This window comes from Crinia signifera, chromosome 6 (assembly GCF_055691185.1).
Source record: "Crinia signifera chromosome 6, ASM5569118v1, whole genome shotgun sequence".
Taxonomy (NCBI): domain Eukaryota; kingdom Metazoa; phylum Chordata; class Amphibia; order Anura; family Myobatrachidae; genus Crinia; species Crinia signifera.
The window spans coordinates 236,918,473-236,936,316 of NC_139222.1; the positions used below are offsets into that span (position 1 = coordinate 236,918,473).

General features: G+C 42.6%; 1 protein-coding gene across 1 annotated transcript in view; it reads left to right on the forward strand.

Annotated features, from left to right (window-relative positions):
• Positions 1-11,653: 11,653 nt before the first annotated feature.
• CABCOCO1 (ciliary associated calcium binding coiled-coil 1) overlaps positions 11,654-17,844 on the forward strand; it is a 95,131-nt gene continuing 88,940 nt past the window's right edge. The window contains exons 1-2 of the mRNA XM_083145593.1: positions 11,654-11,737; positions 17,548-17,654. Of these exons, the coding sequence (XP_083001719.1) occupies positions 11,684-11,737; positions 17,548-17,654 (161 nt within the window). The 5' untranslated portion in view covers positions 11,654-11,683. The remainder of the gene's footprint in view (positions 11,738-17,547; positions 17,655-17,844) is intronic.

Below are 17,844 nucleotides of genomic sequence, written 5' to 3' on the forward strand. Positions count from 1 at the left end.
CAGTGCGAGCGGCCGGCGAGGGGGTTAAACTGCGAGGATCGCAGAAAACCAGTGATCCTCGCAGTTTAACCCCTGCGCCGGCCGCTCGCACTATACAACGTTCCGGGGGAATCCTCGCAGTCACAGAACGGCGAGGATTCCCCTAAACTGCAAGAGCCGCGGCTAGTGCAGCAAACTCGCTGTAATTAGCATCGATTCTCGCAGCTTTTGGAAGCACATTCGCAAATTCCCCCTCGCTCAAAAAACGGAGCGAGGGGGAATTTGCGAATGAGGGGGGTCAGTTGAATACTGACAGGGTGAGCGGTGACTGCAAGCAAAAAGTCCTGCTCGCAGTCACCGCTCGCCCACGGCATTGAATATATGCCAAAGTCTTAAAAAAATACAGTGCAATTTATTGAATTAATGTGCTGCAATAGTATATAAACTCTGTTCTTCCACTTACTGACCTATATTATAATTTTACTAGGCTGACAGTCACTATATTACAAAATATACTTCTTACTACTTCTTCATATTGTCATTATTATTATTATTATTCATATTTTTTAAATACTACTAGTTATGTCTTCTTACAGTACATTTAATTCCTTGCAGGTAAGGTACTTTACATATAATTCACATGTATAGCATACAATGATCATAATACAACACCAGTAACAATCATTGTTGGTAAGATGATATGACTGCTAGGCCATCACTGAATTAGTTGCAGAATATACAGAATCTAGCTATAGCAATATTTAATATCTGACTTTTAATATAAATATGTGTGATGTTTGTCCTGAACAAATACAACAATGTATAGAATGCTATCATATATTATAATAATCAGAATTATATTTCTAATAATCTTAAAAACATATTTCAACATAATGTTGCATTGTATAAAATGTCCTCTAGATGGTGGTAGAGTTGACCATGAAAACTGGTATTACACAGCTAAAAATTGTTGAAATATTTTAATCATTTCTCTTGCACATTCCATTTTAAAATGCTAATCCTCATACATTTATTAAGATTAAGTATCCTTCATAAAATATAAGGCACATAGAAAGGAATAGTTAATTATAAAATCTAGATATTGATTTTAAGGATCACTAAAGCTACAACGCAAAATCCTACTAATTATGCCCTAATAAGCATTAATGTTTATATTGTACATATTGTTATTGAGTTGCCTTGGATACTTGCACAATAGAATTTTAAAACAGTATTGTTTTACCACTATCCCTTATTATATGTAAATGTTATATTGCTGCTAACGTTCTGATCATTTTGTCTCCGTGTTGTTTGAAGCTCTGGAATATGTTAGTGCTTTATAAATAAAAGATTAGAAGAGAATTTACATTGTGTTCACTCAATCACATCAGGAGCTCATCAATAGTGCACAATCTGTAAAATGAGAAACAACTATTTTAAATAATGTTATTAACATTTTTATAAAGCACAATATTAAGAAATATAAAAACTCCTCCAGAATATTATATATATTATGCAATGCAGATGTGAAAAATGTAATAGGCCCCAGCAGTCGCCCATGCTGCTCCTGTAGACAAAACATTGCTTGCCTAAATCATAGCCCATCTGGCAATTTGTTTCACTCTTGATAATCTCAGGCCATATTAGGTTACTTACCAAAGCTTAATACATACCAAATCTTAATGCAATAGACTATTAGTTATGTTGAGCCACATATGTGGGCAGTAACTACAGCTCCTAGTCTGAATTATGCAAACAGTTGTTTCTAAATGACCATATTAGGAACCGTTTAGAAAGCATATTCAGCAACTGTGCAACAATGGATGGAAATGCAATGAAACAGTATAACCAACATTCATATCTAGTATACCTGGGTCCGGCGCCTTCACATAAAACCGCTGCCTTCACATATATATAGGGCGACACGGGTTTAACCCTCCTTATAATCCAGGATCGAATTGCCAGGTTGGTCGACCCAGTTTATAAGCTATGCTGCTTTCACACCGCACCTCAACCCGGGTCGACACGTCACCAACCCGACAATTACTCAGGTCCGAGGTGTGGTATGAAAGGGGTAAGGGGTATAGGTGGATTTTGGTTTTGAAATAACTTTACCTCAAACATACAATTTAGTTAAGTCATTTACATGATGTGGATATGGAATGACTGCTAAAGGCGTTAACAGTCCATCCTTCAACTCCTACCTACAGCTACTGCCTGCCTAATCCAAACAGGCAACAGTTGTTGATGAACCCACTTCCCACGTACTTCCCATGTAAATCAAATGGATTTTACAAAGAGTATATCAACATCATTGCCAAGCCCCATAACTTTTTTGGCCCATTTTATACAGGGCCTGGAAATTGGTTCCTGGTTCTACTCTAAGAATGGTAGAAGGTTTTGAATTTGAATGAAGGGATCCGATGGTTCCACTGATGACAAAAGCCACAGTCATATATTGATTATTTTATCCCAGACACTGAGAGACTGTAGCTTAGCTCTGTATTCCAATGCTGTATGTGAAGACATGCTCCTACCCAGATTAGGCCACCAAGTCCCGTCATAAATATGTTCTAGGTGCTGAACTGGTGACCATTTGTGGTTTCATGTAAATGGATTTTTGCCATCTATGAAAACATCCAAAGGAACCATTGATTTGTAGACCTGTTGATACCCTCCTTATTCAGTTCTGAAAAGAGCAGACTAGCTTTCTCTTCTGAGCATGTTGTCTTTCGATAGGCGTGTGCTGAAGCTCATAATCCAAAGGAATGGTTACCAAAAGTACTCCACAGGCGCTAAAACAACCTTGCGCAGGAGCTGACACAAAAGGACTGGGACTTCCCCCCTCAGCTGATTCACAGACTACCCCCTCAACTCATTGCCCTGAGAGTTAGGGCCACATGTACCAATAATTGGATGGAGACACACTGTATAGTGATAAAGTACCAGCCAACCAGCAACTAACTGTCATGCCCAGATAAGCAGTCTAGGTCCTGGAGGGGGAAAGAGGGAGCAGTCCATAATTTGGGGGTCTTAAGAGTCCTTGAGGCAAATAAGACGCTACATGCAAGGTCCAGCCACTGGCTTCAACATGTTTTGAACAAAGACAAGTTGAAGTAAGTGGCTGGAAGCCACTGGCAAAGACATGTTAAAGCCAGTGGCTGGAACTCTCCCATTTCTGGAACTCTTCCAGATGCTGCTCCCAAACAACAGTGTAATGTGGCTTCTGCTGCATTGTAGAAGGACCAAATCTGCACTTGTGATCATTGATCTTTATAGATTTCCATAAATATGGGCTTGATGTAAATCTCCGAATCAGGCCCACTATAACTACATTAAAAAAGGCTAAGTCCTCTTCACCTTTTTGAGATGAAAACCGCCAGTGATCACTAGAGGCCTCTTGACGGACCAAATTACTCCTTAACAGAAAGTGAAACCAAAATCATACTTTCTGTTAAACTTTCAAACTTCATGGGTATGGACAGAGTGAGCTGTGAAGACATAGATTGGAGGTAGGAGGAGGGCTTGCTGGAGGGGCCCAGTGGGGGCCCTGGTCCGACCCCTCCTTCCCCCTCCACCCCTTCTGGGCAGCACACACCTAAAGCATGTGTGTGGCCTCCCGAGATTAGGCCACGCCCCAACATTTTTACCTAGGGCTGGCATACCTCTCGGCTGCCTGGTAACACCACAGTGCCAACTCCAACTGAGTGACAGGAGCCACGTGCTGCACTGTAACATTTTGTGCAGCACGTGGCTCAGGGGCGGGCTGGGCCTGGGGGCAGGGTGCCATGTGGCCCCTGGGCCATTCTGTCACATACTGCTGCGGGCCGCCCGGTGGTCCAGCACCAGCATATTGCTCACCCCTCTTTCATTCTGTAAACGGCGCCAGCCGCGGCCTTCAATACATGGCCGCGGCTACCAGAACATGGCCGCCATCCTCCTGCTTGAGGACATGTCCGGCGTCATTAGGGGAGGGCCTCCTGGCAGTGACTTAGTAACAGGATGCCGCCGCCTACCCATGCGTCTGATCTAACATGGAGGAAGAGCTGGCGGGCGGAGGATGGCCGGCGGAGGATGGCGAGCGGAGGATGTGGCTGCGGCACAGAAAAGAAGGGCAGAGAGGCAGGAGCCAAAGAAGTGCAGTTCAGCCATGGAGACTAGAAAATTTGCGGTGAGATTGGTGTCCTGCCATTATTATGCAGGGGGAGCAGCCTGTGGTGACCTGTTATTATTATATAGGAGGAGCAGCCTGGGGTGACCTGTTATATTATACAGGGGGAGCAGCCTGTGGTGACCTATTATTATTATACAGGGGGAGCAGCCTGGGGTGACCTGCTATTATTATTATACAGGGGGAGCAGCCTGTGGTGACCTGTTATTATTATACAGGGGGAGCAGCCTGGGATGACCTGTTGTTGTTATTATTATTATACAGGGGGAGCAGCCTGTGGTGACCTGTTATTATTATACAGGGGGAGCAGCCTGGGATTACCTGTTGTTGTTGTTATTATTATTATTATTATTATACAGGGGGAGCAGCCTGTGGTGACCTGTTATATTATTATACAGGGGGAGCAGCCTGGGGTGACCTGTTATATTATTATACAGGGGGAGCAGCCTGGGGTGACCTGTTATATTATTATACAGGGGGAGCAGCCTGGGGTGACCTGTTATTAATATACAGGAGGAGCAGCCTGTGGTGACCTATTATTATACAGGAACAGCAGCCTGTGGTGACCTATTATTATACAGGAGCAGCAGCCTGTGGTGACCTGTTATTATTATTATACAGGGGGAGCAGCCTGTGGTGACCTGTTAGTATTATACAGGGGGAGCAGCCTGTGGTGACCTGTTATTATTATACAGGGGGAGCAGCCTGTGGTGACCTGTTATTAATATACAGACCTGTTATTAATATACAGGAGGAGCAGCCTGTGTTGACCTGTTATTATTATTATACAGGAGGAGCTGTTATTATTATACAGGAGGAGCAGCCTGTGGTGACCTGTTATTATTATTATTATACAGGAGGAGCAGCCTGTGGTGACCTGTTAGTATTATACAGGGGGAGCAGCCTGTGGTGACCTGTTATTATTATTATACAGGAGGAGCAGCCTGTGGTGACCTGTTAGTATTATACAAGGGGAGCAGCCTGTGGTGACCTGTTAGTATTATACAGGGGGAGCAGCCTGTGGTGACCTGTTATTATTATACAGGGGGAGCAGCCTGTGGTGACCTGTTATTAATATACAGGAGGAGCAGCCTGTGGTGACCTGTTATTATTATACAGGAGGAGCAGCCTGTGGTGACATGTTATTATTATTATTATACAGGGGGAGCAGCCTGTGGTGACCTGTTATTATTATACAGGGGGAGCAGCCTGTGGTAACCTGTTATTATTATTATTATTATACAGGGGGAGCAGCCTGTGGTGACCTGTTGTTGTTGTTATTATTATATTATAGAGGGGGAGCAGCCTGTGGTGACCTATTATTATTATACAGGGGGAGCAGCCTGTGGTGACCTGCTATTATTATTATTATACAGGGGGTGCAGCCTGTGGTGACCTGTTATTTTTATACAGGGGGAGCAGCCTGTGGTGTCCTATTCTTTTTATACAGGGGAAGCAGCCTGTGGTGTCCTATTCTTTTGATACAGGGCGAACAGCTTGTACTGTCCTATTCTTTTTTTATACAGGGGGAGCAGCCTGTGCTGTCCTGTTCTTTTTATGCAGGGGAGCAGCCTGTAGTGCCCTGGTATTATTATAGATGATGAGCAGCTTTTGGTGTCCTGTTATTATATAGAGGGAGTAGGTTTTTTTTCCCAACCCTCAGCCGCCACCCACCTCACCTCTGAAGGGGCAAATGTTTTAAGTTTTGTTTTTGACCATGGGTCACGATCTTAGCTCTGCCCTCTTACTGAATTATTCTCCACCCACTAACGGCAATGTGTTATTTTGGGGGGGGCTCCCCCGGGTCACCGCCACCTCGCTGCCGGTCCCCACTGCATTCCCCCACCAGTCAGATGTAGCGCCACTCACTAATGGAGGTGGTCTGGCGAGCCCCGGCGCTGGATGAGCGGCGGTACATCTGTACAAAGCAAACGGATACGGCCGTGCTGCTGTGCATAGGCCATATCATAGTCAGTGAAACTTGCTTATGTGTGGCTGTTGTGCTGCAAGTGACAGCTGAGCTCATTCAAGTATCTACAGTATAATCAACCCCAGGCCTAATCTTTTTTTATTAATACATATTTTTTAAACAAAAAAACTCAATTTAACGATGCACTGTTACTTATGGGCCGGTGCTCTGGACTTGCCCCCCAGGCTAAAAGTTGCCAGCCAGCCCCTGACGTCGCTCCTGTTACACTGTAGGAGTAGGAACTGCAGACTTACTGGTTCCCAGGGCAACCCGCTCCTCTTGGACCCAGGAGTGGCTGCGAGGCCGCCTCGCTTTTTGCTGGTATGCCCCTTCAGCGTACAGACAGCATGACTGCCAACACACGGTGTCACCTTAGGTACTGATGCAACTGGCTTTGACCAGTCTGAGAGACCACTGTATAGTGTGTACACCTATCATTTCCACACTTTGCATTGCATTGTCCCATCTGACAAAATGCATCTCATGTGATAATTCCACCAAACGCAGTGCCAGATTAAGGTCTAAATGGGCCCGGAGCTGAAAATGATCAAGGGCCTATTATGCGCAATAATAGGGTTTGTGGCCAGCACCTAATAATGTGGGTGGCGTGACCAGTGTTCTGTTTAGGTGTCTGCTCATGGGTGTGTCTGTATTTGTGTAAATACTTTCAACTAATTATATATGCCTGGAAAAGGCAGGGGGCTGGCATAGGAAAAATGCATGGAGATATATTGCAGGGTGCCCTCCAAAGGTGCACTCACAGGATGCCAATGTCCTAAGATACTTGCGGGGTGAGGCGGCACTCCAGTCATAAAAAAAATACTGAAAGCCGAAACTTGGTAGACAATATGTCAGCACCTTTTATGTGGTCACCTAAGTTTACCACACCATATACCCCTTATACAAATCATGCAACACAATATTAACCCCCTTATACTGTACTTGCCTCTTACACATTATACCACATGGAATGAGCCAAAATTCACACTATGGCACACAGATTGAGTCAAAATTCACGTTATGCCTCACATATTAAGGCAAAATTCCCATTTTGCCAAATGGATTGAGCCAAAATACACACTATACCAAACAGATTGAGCAATAATGCACAATATGCTTCATAAACTGGGGCATTCCACTATGTATCATGCCAAACACCATAATGCCTATTAAAAATGATGCTACATAAGTGCTGCTTACCTACATGCTCATTGCCAGGGGTTCCATGCTCATTGCCAGGGTTTCCATGCTCATTGCCATCTTGGATTACATGCTCATTGCCAAGGGGGAATACATGCTCGCGGTAACTGGGGGACAGCGGCCACCGGGCAGAAATGACAGCCATTGACAGCTAAGCAGAGAGCAGGGGGCTTCAAGGCTGTATTTAGAGCACTGCAGGTCCCGGATATTTGAAATAATACCCCTTTCACACCAGAAAATGCAGGGACTTACCCGAGAATATGGTTCCAGAATCATGCAGGGACATTCCTGGGCTGGCCCCTTTTACACCAGCCTAGTCCCTGCATTTCCTGGTGTGAGGTGGAGAGAAAACAAGCCCCCCACACACACTTTAAACAATCTAGGCAAAAAACAAAATACTCCTAATCTGGCGCAGATGTAGATGTTAATTGAATAACGAGCAGCTGGTTCAATTCAGGGGACCATCAACTTCCCCAACTCAGGAACCATGGAAAATAGAAAAGATGTGAATGAAACCAGCGCTGAGTTGTAATGGGAGAGTTCAATTGGATGTGACAAACAGCATAAATCCTACTTCTGAACATCCCAAAGATGTATGCAGGTGGCAGTAACTTGAAAGGCAGGTGGGATCAGAAATATCCCCTAACGACAGACACTTACTTTCAAGTTCTGACCCGCATGCACGTAACAGTATCTGTACAACTTCAAGAATCCCCACGTCTGTACACAGGAAATTGGAGACAGACTTACTTTAGCTTTCTGTCACGCGTGCACGTAACAGGTTCTTTACACCAAACGCTCCACTCCTCTGCAGGTAAAAACTATTTATTCTCCAGACATACAGGTAAAAGCGGGGGTAATGTACACGGGAACAGGTAGTGTGAAGAAAAGGACACGGCGGGACGGATGTCAGATGAGCCGGCGGGCAGCGCTGCAGACGCTGCGGCTTCAGTCCTCTGATCTGTGTCTCTGTCCTTCCTTCAATGGGGTCGGCATCAACGCGTTTCGGAAGATGTTTTCCTTTATCAAGATATGCCGCTATCCTTCCCGGGCTTCTTTTAAAGGGAGGCTTGTTGATCACATGATGTCTGTCGACCAATAAGCAAAACCTAGCCCGGCTTGTATTATTACACACAACTACCTACTCATTAACATGCTGGATACAATTTAAACAAGCAGATGAAGTTAATACAATGATAAAAAATTATTTAAAAAATACTAAAATCTCTGTTTAATACATATCATAAAAAACTAGAATCTCAGTTTAGTACATATCATAAAAAACTCTAAAACATGGTAAGAAAAGAGCATAAAATATTTCATTATGTATCGCCTAACTCTCTACAAGCCGGTATTTAAATCAACTTGCCAGGCATTGGAGATAGGGAAAACAAAGACAGAAAGGAATGTACATGATTAGTATAAAACCATAGAGTCGACATAATAAAAAAGACATCATAAAAAACATTTACATTCAAAGTCTAAGTTAAGACCGTTGGGGGAGAGCGTTCTGAGGTCAAAAATTGTTCTCATCTCTAATCTTGCCAGATCACTCTCCGCATTGCGTGTCCTCCAATTTTTGTTGCATAATTTTATACCACAAAAGGATTTGAGGAATTTTATATCACAAGCATGCTTATCCTTAAAGTGCATCGACACACTATGTAGATCGTACCCTTTTTTTATGTTGCGGGTATGCTCAGTTAACCTCTCCTTTAGCATACGGCCAGTACAACCTACATATTGTAACCCGCATACACATTCCAAAAGGTATACTACATTTTTTGACCCACAGGTAATGAAGTCTTTAATTTCATATTCCATGTTAGTAACCTTGGATCTATAACTGGTTATTTTACTTTCAGTTTTGCAGGCTTTGCAGATATTGCATTGCCCGCATCTGTAGAATCCCTTAGAGGTGATGCGGGAGGGCCTTTTATCTATGGGTATAGCACTCTTGACAAGTAGGCTTTTAAGATTGTCCGCTCTTTTGTATACAAATCTAGGTTTTTCACCCAAAATTCTTTAAGGACAGGGTCTCTAATAAGTATTCCCCAATGCTTCTTAATTATTTTTTCTACTGTGTGATGTTGAGACGAAAATTTTTGTAATGAATAAAATTTCTTCATTTGTTTTATTGCTGGTAGGTTCTTTATTCTTTAGTGTTTCAGCTCTATCTAAATTGGTACATCTATCTAGAGCCCTATTAACAGCTTGAAGATCGTAGCCCTTTTCTATAAAATCTTTTTTCATCTCTAACGCTTGTGACTCAAAGACATCTATATCACTGCAGTTCCTCCTTAGCCTCTGAAACTGGCTATTGGGGATACTGCGGATCCAATTGGCGTGATGGTTGCTCTCAAACCCTATGTACGCATTACAATCTGTTGGTTTGATGTAATTCTTAGTTTTGATTTGATCCCTATCCACATAAATTGTGAGGTCCAAAAAATTGACCTCGATATTGCTCACTGTAAACGTAAGTTCTACATTGAGTTTGTTGTCATTAAGATGGTCACAAAACAAAGTGAGAGATGCGTCATCCCCGCTCCAGATGAACAAGACGTCATCTATGTAGCGGGTCCAGAGGACCAAACTGGCACCCCAGGCATGTCCTGTCCACACTGATTGATCTTCCCAGTGGGCTAGGAATAGGTTTGCATACCCTGGTGCCAGCTTGGCCCCCATCGCTGTCCCCGCTACCTGAAGATAGTGTTCACCAGAGTACCAAAAGAAGTTATTACTTAATACCATATTTGTACCATCAAGAATAAAAAAAATTTCTTTCTCCTGTGTATTATTTAATGTAAGGTGGTAGTTTAAGGCTTCTAAACCGTCTTGGTGCTGAATAATCGTATATAAAGCCTTAACATCGGCCGTTATTAATCGATAGTGTGCTTCCCATTTAACTTAATTGATTTTGTTAATTACCGCTATGGTGTCTTTTGTGTATGATCTGGTTTTTTTCACCATGGGCTGAATTCTGTAGTCAAGGAAGCTGGACAAGTTGGCTGTTACTGACCCTATGCTAGCCACAAAACTATATTTTCAGAACCAACTGACCCATTTACATGTGGGCTTTGAATGATTTTGGTCCCGTGAAACTGGGTCATTTGATTCCAGAGAAATCTGTCCTCAAACAATATAAACAGCCATGAAATTACATTTCAGAAATTAAAAAAATCAGTTTACCCGCAATATCTCTAGAACCAATGAACCCATATGGACCAGCCTGGTATCAGATTGAAGGCCCAGCGATTTGGGTTCGACTGAGTTTAACCTCGAGGGGGAACTGACAGCCATGGAATTAGCGGGTCTCATGTTATTTTATACGGAAAACATTCCAGATTTGCCTGGTGGTATCTCTGGTTCCAGAGGGGCTAGCGACGCGGGGCTAAGCTCGTTGGAAAGCCCTGGCCCACAGCTACAAAATGGGTCTGGGGACTTGGAGACTGGGCCTGCAGCTGTAGCTCCATCAGGCCCAATGTTAATCCGGCCCTGCACCAACAGTGTTGCATACCCTCCAACATGACCCATTGCATTCGGTACACAATGCTCTGTTCCTGGGCTTCCCTCTTAATGTATGAGTGCTGTCACCTGAGATGAAAAACCCTTCTCGTCAATTACCTAGTTCCGCACAGTTGATGGCAATCATATATTACCAGTTCAGGAGCAGTGCATTGTGTAACGAATGCGATGGGTCATGTTGGAGCGTATGGTGTTGTTACATTAAACATGTAACAATATATTGAATCATCTTATGGCGAATTGTGCAGCGTTTATGGTGATTTATTGCCATACCTACTGTAGCTTCAGAGTTGTTGTGTTATACTGAGAAATTATTTTGCAGCTGGTCCCTTTAAAAGTGACCTTAATATAATCACGTGGACCACAATCCCTTATTTCCATATATATTGATCAGTATATGTACCTTTGAAGTTATTCATTATTGGGAGACTAATGTGACATTCTTATGTATTCCAGTTATATTTACATGTAAATACAAAAAATACATTTTTTTTTTTACTCATCTCATGTTGTTATGTAACACTAAAGTCAATTATATATAGTGGACATATAGTGGATAATTTTTGCAGCATCCAATAAGAGGAAAAAAACACCATAAGATTTGCTGTAGCAAGGTGCTGCAAAAAGTCTGATTTATTAGCTTAGTGCATATAGCGCTGCTATCCTGTTACTCTGAGTGCAGCCAGCCTAAAAGTAACCTTCTACATTGATGCAGCAGCTGAGCTCAGCTGAGTAGCAGCGCGCAATTAAAAGTTAAACGGACCTTGAGACAAGTGACGTGACACAATTAAACTTTGTCACGTGATCCGTCACGTGAGCTCTCGTGCGCGGGAACCATGGCAACAGAATGCTCACTTTCGGAAATGGCGTCTCAGGAGAATGATACTCAGGTATGTCATCCGATTGCAGTTCCCCACACAGTCTGTAGTGCGGACTTTGCTGGAAGAAGTTTTATGAAGCTAGGAAACTCTTTTCTTTAGTTAATTTTGTTTAGGTATCCTAATACACGCAAACCCCGAAGTTATTATTGCCAGGCTCCAAGCATGCGATCTGTAACCTGTGACTTTCAAGCTAGCTGGGACTTTTAGTTGCATAAATTCCAAAGGGGGACATTTACTCATATGGAAGTTCTATTTCACATGGGATGTTGCTATTGGCAACCAATCAGAATCAACTTATTTATTTAGCACCCGCTAGAAGATAATAGATAGTATCTGATTGGTTACCATAGCAACATCCCATGTGAAATAGAACTCCCATCTTAGTAAATTTCCCTCAAAAAGTCATACTTTTTTTTTATTGTAATGTTTTCTAAGTGTAACTATGTGCTTATCCAAATGCTTTAAGGCTGTGTATTATTACAAACTGTTTTAATGAGAATCAGAAAGTGAGAGATTTTGGTAGTTTTTCCATTTTTTTTGAAAGCGGCAATCATTTAAACCAGGGTTGCCTACCCTCCCGGATTCTGGGGGACCCCCGCCCCCCCCTCCCCCTCCCCTGATTGCGGCTCACCCTCCCCGACCATGGGGTTTAAATTACCGTACCTGCAGATCTCCAGGGAGGGGGCGGGGCTAAAGTGTCATAATCGCGTCATTTAGCCCCGCCCCCTCCACGGAGATAGTCAAATGGAGTCAATTTCCTTCATGGGGGCTTAATGATGGCATGTTTAAGCCCCGCCCCTGAACTCCTGCTGAAAGTCTCCTCTCCGGGCTTCTCCCGGAGAGGAGCTTTCAAAAGTCGGCAACCCTGATTTAAACACACAAATAAAAAAAAAAAGGTTGATTTTGCCATGTAAAAAACAAAGAATGTGCCAGTGCTGGCTGTTCCAATGATATAGACAAGACGGTTCTCAATTAAAAAGGTAATTTAATACTTAATAACACTAATTGATGTACATCTATCACAAAGAAATATATAAAAATCGAGCAATAATAATAAAATATCACAGGGATATGTGGTGTATTGTTGAGGTCTCCATATTGTATGGCTTTCATTTTAATGATGTTAATTTGTATATATTACCATCCATTGTAATCTTCTGGTAAGGTCTGTATGTCCAGAGATGGGTGACAACAATTGTCCTGGGTTGCCCTATAATTTCAAGAGCTCAAACCTCCCTATTTGGCGTATTTTCTTCCTTTTGTGCTGGAATAATTAGAAATAATTCAGGTATTCCAAAGATTGAGAGACCCAACGAATCAGGAAAAACAGGACGTCAGTGGGAGAGTGGACTGGTCACACCAGATGGATGAAAGGATCGGCAGTGGTTAGAAATAAGTCCAACACGGCAGGAGAAATCATTAGACGGTTGGTGACCATCAAATGATTTCTCCTGCAGTGGAGGCATGCTAGCGGATGTGTTTTCGTTACACATCCCCTCACATGTTACCGAGGAGAATTAGTGGCGGCGGGGGCGCTCGGTAACCTGCGATCTTTGCTGCTTACAGAGCCAACCAGAATTGGGACCCTAATGTCAGCAGCTGGTATTAAGGCCCCCATACATGGATACGATTTGGGCACTTATTATATGATTTCAATGCATCGGGCCGATAAATCGTGTCAAATGTGTTCAATTTTATGTTTTACTTATGATTCCTATAAGTGGTTCCGTGCGCGTGGGATCAGATCCAGAGATTGTTAGTGCTGCAAAAGGTCCCAGCGGTGAATGGGATTGTATGCAATACATCATATGCAAAATGACCGCATATGATGCATCACATGCGATCTAGCTGCTGGGGAGCAGCCGGGTTATCGCATGCGATGCGTTGCCTAGTGTATGGCCACCCTTACTGGTTGTGGTTAGTTTTTAAGAAGACTAGTTATTTGATGAGCATGCCACTTACAATGTTTATTTAGCAACAAACAAAACAATACATTTTTTATTTAAGTGATATATAATGATATACAGCAGCAGTTCCCAAACTGTGCGCCTAGGCTCCCTGGGGTGCCTCGGAGCACTTGCAGGGGTGCCTTAGGTTGGTGGTCCAGAACCAATTAAAATTATTTATGGACAATGAAATAGGCAAAATCAGTGCTCATGGCTTCCAATTATAGAATGTGTGGGTAAACAGAAGTGAATCATATTCCTCACCATATAACTGGACCTAAGGATACAATTTAATCACAACTTATTTAATTTAATATTTTTTCTGAAACTCTCAGTAACAAACGTTTGGCCTAGGGGTGCCTTGAAAAATATTATGATAAATTAGGGTGCCGCGATTCAAAAAGTTTGGGAAACACATGATGTGATTGTTAATGATGTAACAAAGACACATATAGATACGGATTACCCTTCGTACAATCAATCCCATTTAATATTTTAACGTCTCAAAATTAATTTTATCCCATGTAAAGTAATATTGATTGGGTGTACTAATTAGAGAGGCCAGGCAGCATTCTTCGCCAGCCTCTTAAGAAGCTATAGAGACAACAGGCTCAATCAACTGTGCTCTAAAGGTGCCCATACATTGGTCCGACTTGTGTAAGGCACACTTCGGACCTGATTTCCCTTGAACTTCCCGGGCAGCTCCCCGGTAGTGTGCACTTTCGATTTGGCACTCCATTTGCCATATTTACGTGTGGTTTACCACATGTAAAAGGACTCCTGGGGAGCTGCTGGGAAAGTTCAAGTGAAATATGATGCAATACATAACAGGTGCTAAAAAACACCTGCAATGTTCACTGACGCCTGCAGATCAGATGTATCTTTTGTGCAGCATGTCTGACCGCCGTCCCGATGCGAACAGGACAACGATGTCAATCACATGCGATTTGAACACTTTTCATCTGATTTCTCAGCCCAATGCGTCAGAATCGGAAAAAATCAGGCCAAATCGCACCAGTGTATGGGCCCAGTGGAACCATACATTAAGCATTAAGATGGTACTGTTTACAATGATAAGCAGAAGTGTCAGGCTGGGTCAGTGGAGGAAATAGAGAAAGCAGAGCCCAAACAGCTCATCCAGAGTAAATGCTTCAGACTGTGAAGTGTGAGTGGGTATAATATAATTAGAAACTTGATTCCACCCCCAGTTATAAGCTTTACCCAGCATTAAAAAGATGTTTAAGGAAATGGTACTTCACAAATGTGAAATGAAGCTTAATATATTTTTAATCTCTTTACTCTTTTCCTGTTATAATGAATGTATATAAGTGTACGATTACAGTAAATGGATTTCCATAGATTAATATAAATATTTTAGAAATGCAAAGATTAAAGGATGCATTTCGATATCCAATGCTAGATTAAGTTTAAAAAAAAGAAAAGAAAAGAAAATGCACTTGTGCCCTAACGAGCCATGGACCAATAATGTATTTTTCGGGTGAGAAGAGGATCTTTCAACTAGCCATCCAGCACTTCAAGGAGTCCAAAGTATGCAGATGTTCCCACTTCCTGTTAACTCCCCTAAACGGTCCTGTCAATCACTCTGTGACTTTGGGGTCTATTTAATAAGTCTTAGAGAGAGAACGTGGATAGAGAAAATGGGTCATATTCTGGTTGTCTCGGCAAGCTGCAAAGATCACAGCTCACCAAGTCCCAGACAACCCGCTCTGCCGAAAAAACGCAGAATATCCCCTCACACCCAAGCGAGAGGATGTGTTACGAAAACACACCCCTTTGCATGCCACCTCAGCAGGAGAAATCATTCGATGGTCGCCGACCATTGAATGATTTCTCCGGCCTTTGCAAATATAAGTGAGTGGAGACTGTCTTATATTTGCGGTCGCCGGGACGCTGACGAGATGTGACATCGGCTGCCCGCCCCCGCATTCCAATGGGAACACCCAGGGTTTTCATGGAGATGCCCATGATACACTGGGCGTTCCCATGGCCAGCACCGCCACCACCCCCGACCACCCCGTCCCTCCCTCCCCGTTTTGAATGGCACGGCGACAGTCTAACTCGCTGAGGCTGTTCGCAGTCAAGGTTTTTACATATAAGCAGAATTGCACATGCGCAAACTAGACCATCGGGGCAGGGGCTGAATTCAGTCCACAATGAGTGAACCAGAACCATCCCCAATTTACAAAACCATTCAGCTCCTAACTGCCATTTCAGACTATACTGTTTTTAAAATATGACAATTAGGAGCTGATTGGTTGGTTGATATTTTATCTCCAGCAACTTTATCGCCACCCAAGGCTTAGTAAAAAGACCCCTAAGTTTTACTACAAGTGTGATCATAAATGTCTCTTAATTGCTCTAAGAACGGTGTCCACATACAAACATGAATTAAGATTGCTTAGATTGCCTGCAGAAACCTATGGATGCCGTTTATTACTGGAGGCAAATAGAACACTGGGTTGCAAAGAGGGATCCAATCTGTTTCCTCTGCCATTAGTGGCTTGCTTTGTGCGCTTGTGTGAAACTGGGTCTCGCTGGTTCACTAATACTGCAGGGTCAGATCCAGCAGTGTAAAGTAATGCCACTACTGGTTAGTGGTGTAACTGCAGGTGGATTGCAGAGACAGCTGCTTTGTAGAACAACTATCCTGCACCTGAATGACTTCAGTGCGTTTAATTGTAGATATACAAATGCTACTGGCCAGGACCCCTCCTCCCGGCAGAGAGGAGGGGTCCTGGCCAGAATAGGGTGCACTCACGCCTCCTCCTCTCTTAAAAACGTCCCTGTTCCATTTGATGGATTTCCATTTAGTTTACTGACACTTGAAGTAAAATATATACTAAGTTACATATATAAAATATAGTCCTGTTATTATACTTTTAATATTTCCCATCGCTATAAAATTGCCGAACAGTACCCCTGACACTGACTGTAAAATAATCATTCCTGTCTGTGACATCATCACAGAGCCGCAGTAATTATCTTCTCATTTTGTCCTGGATTTCAGACCTTTGTGGATACCTGGATTCCTCCTAAGAGATTCCATACCTGTCTCTATAATAGCTTTCATCTGTTCTTCTCTAATAACATCTCTTACCCACTGCATCTGAGGGCACAACATCTGTCACCTGAGTGCATCAATGATAATAAAAGTACTTCTTTATAGAAAGAGATAGCATATTCAATTATAAAAAGCTTCATTTCATGGAATACCCATCTGGACTGAATATTTAGTTTGACCAGTTCTATTTTACACCTTTTATTAGCAAACATCATTACTTTGCGGAAATTGGCCTAGATACAACTGGACCTTGTGTGTATAAAATACACTTTTTGATACGATAAAGGCCCATACGCACTGGGTGATTTTTAGCTGAAAGCAGCTCAGTTCGTACAGCCCGCGGTGACCGCTGACGCACGCTCCCTCTTCATTGCTGGCCGCCACCGCTCATCTGCTGGAATTACCAGCAGATAAACGACGGTGTGGATGGCTTTCCATAGCGTCCTGCTTTGGAAAGCCGTCCACCACCAGGAAAATGTGTTTGTGTACTGAGTGATTTTCAGCCGAGCGATTTTCACCATTATCGCTGTGCATACACGCTCGGTAAAAATGCCCTGTGTGTATGCACCTTAAAAAATATTTTGCCCAATGCATTCATCAACAAGAACAGGGCTTTTACAGTATTGTGTGTATATATACTGTAAGTCACTGTTTTGCTGATTTGTTTATGTACCCTGTAATTGGGCGATATATAAATAAAGCATAATAACAATAATATATGTTCATGAAATCCTATATATGTATGATACCATTACCATAATAGTTACACTTGTTGGCTTTCTTATGCACAGGAAGAAATCTCGGCCAATGACACTGAAGATGTTTCACCGTACACTTTTCTTTCTTCTTCACAAATAAATCTGCTCCTTAAAGCGCAGGATAAGGATGAGATAGAAAGGTATGTACATCGGTTACACCTTTAATAACTGCTAAAAACTAATTTGTCTTTATCTTTTTGCAATTTATCCGTTTACATACAGCATACATGTGACCTGCTGGACTAACGCTCTGCAAGACTTAAAATGGACCGTATATATATATATATATCTCAACTTTGGTGTTTTACTTACCTCTTCTGGTACATTAGT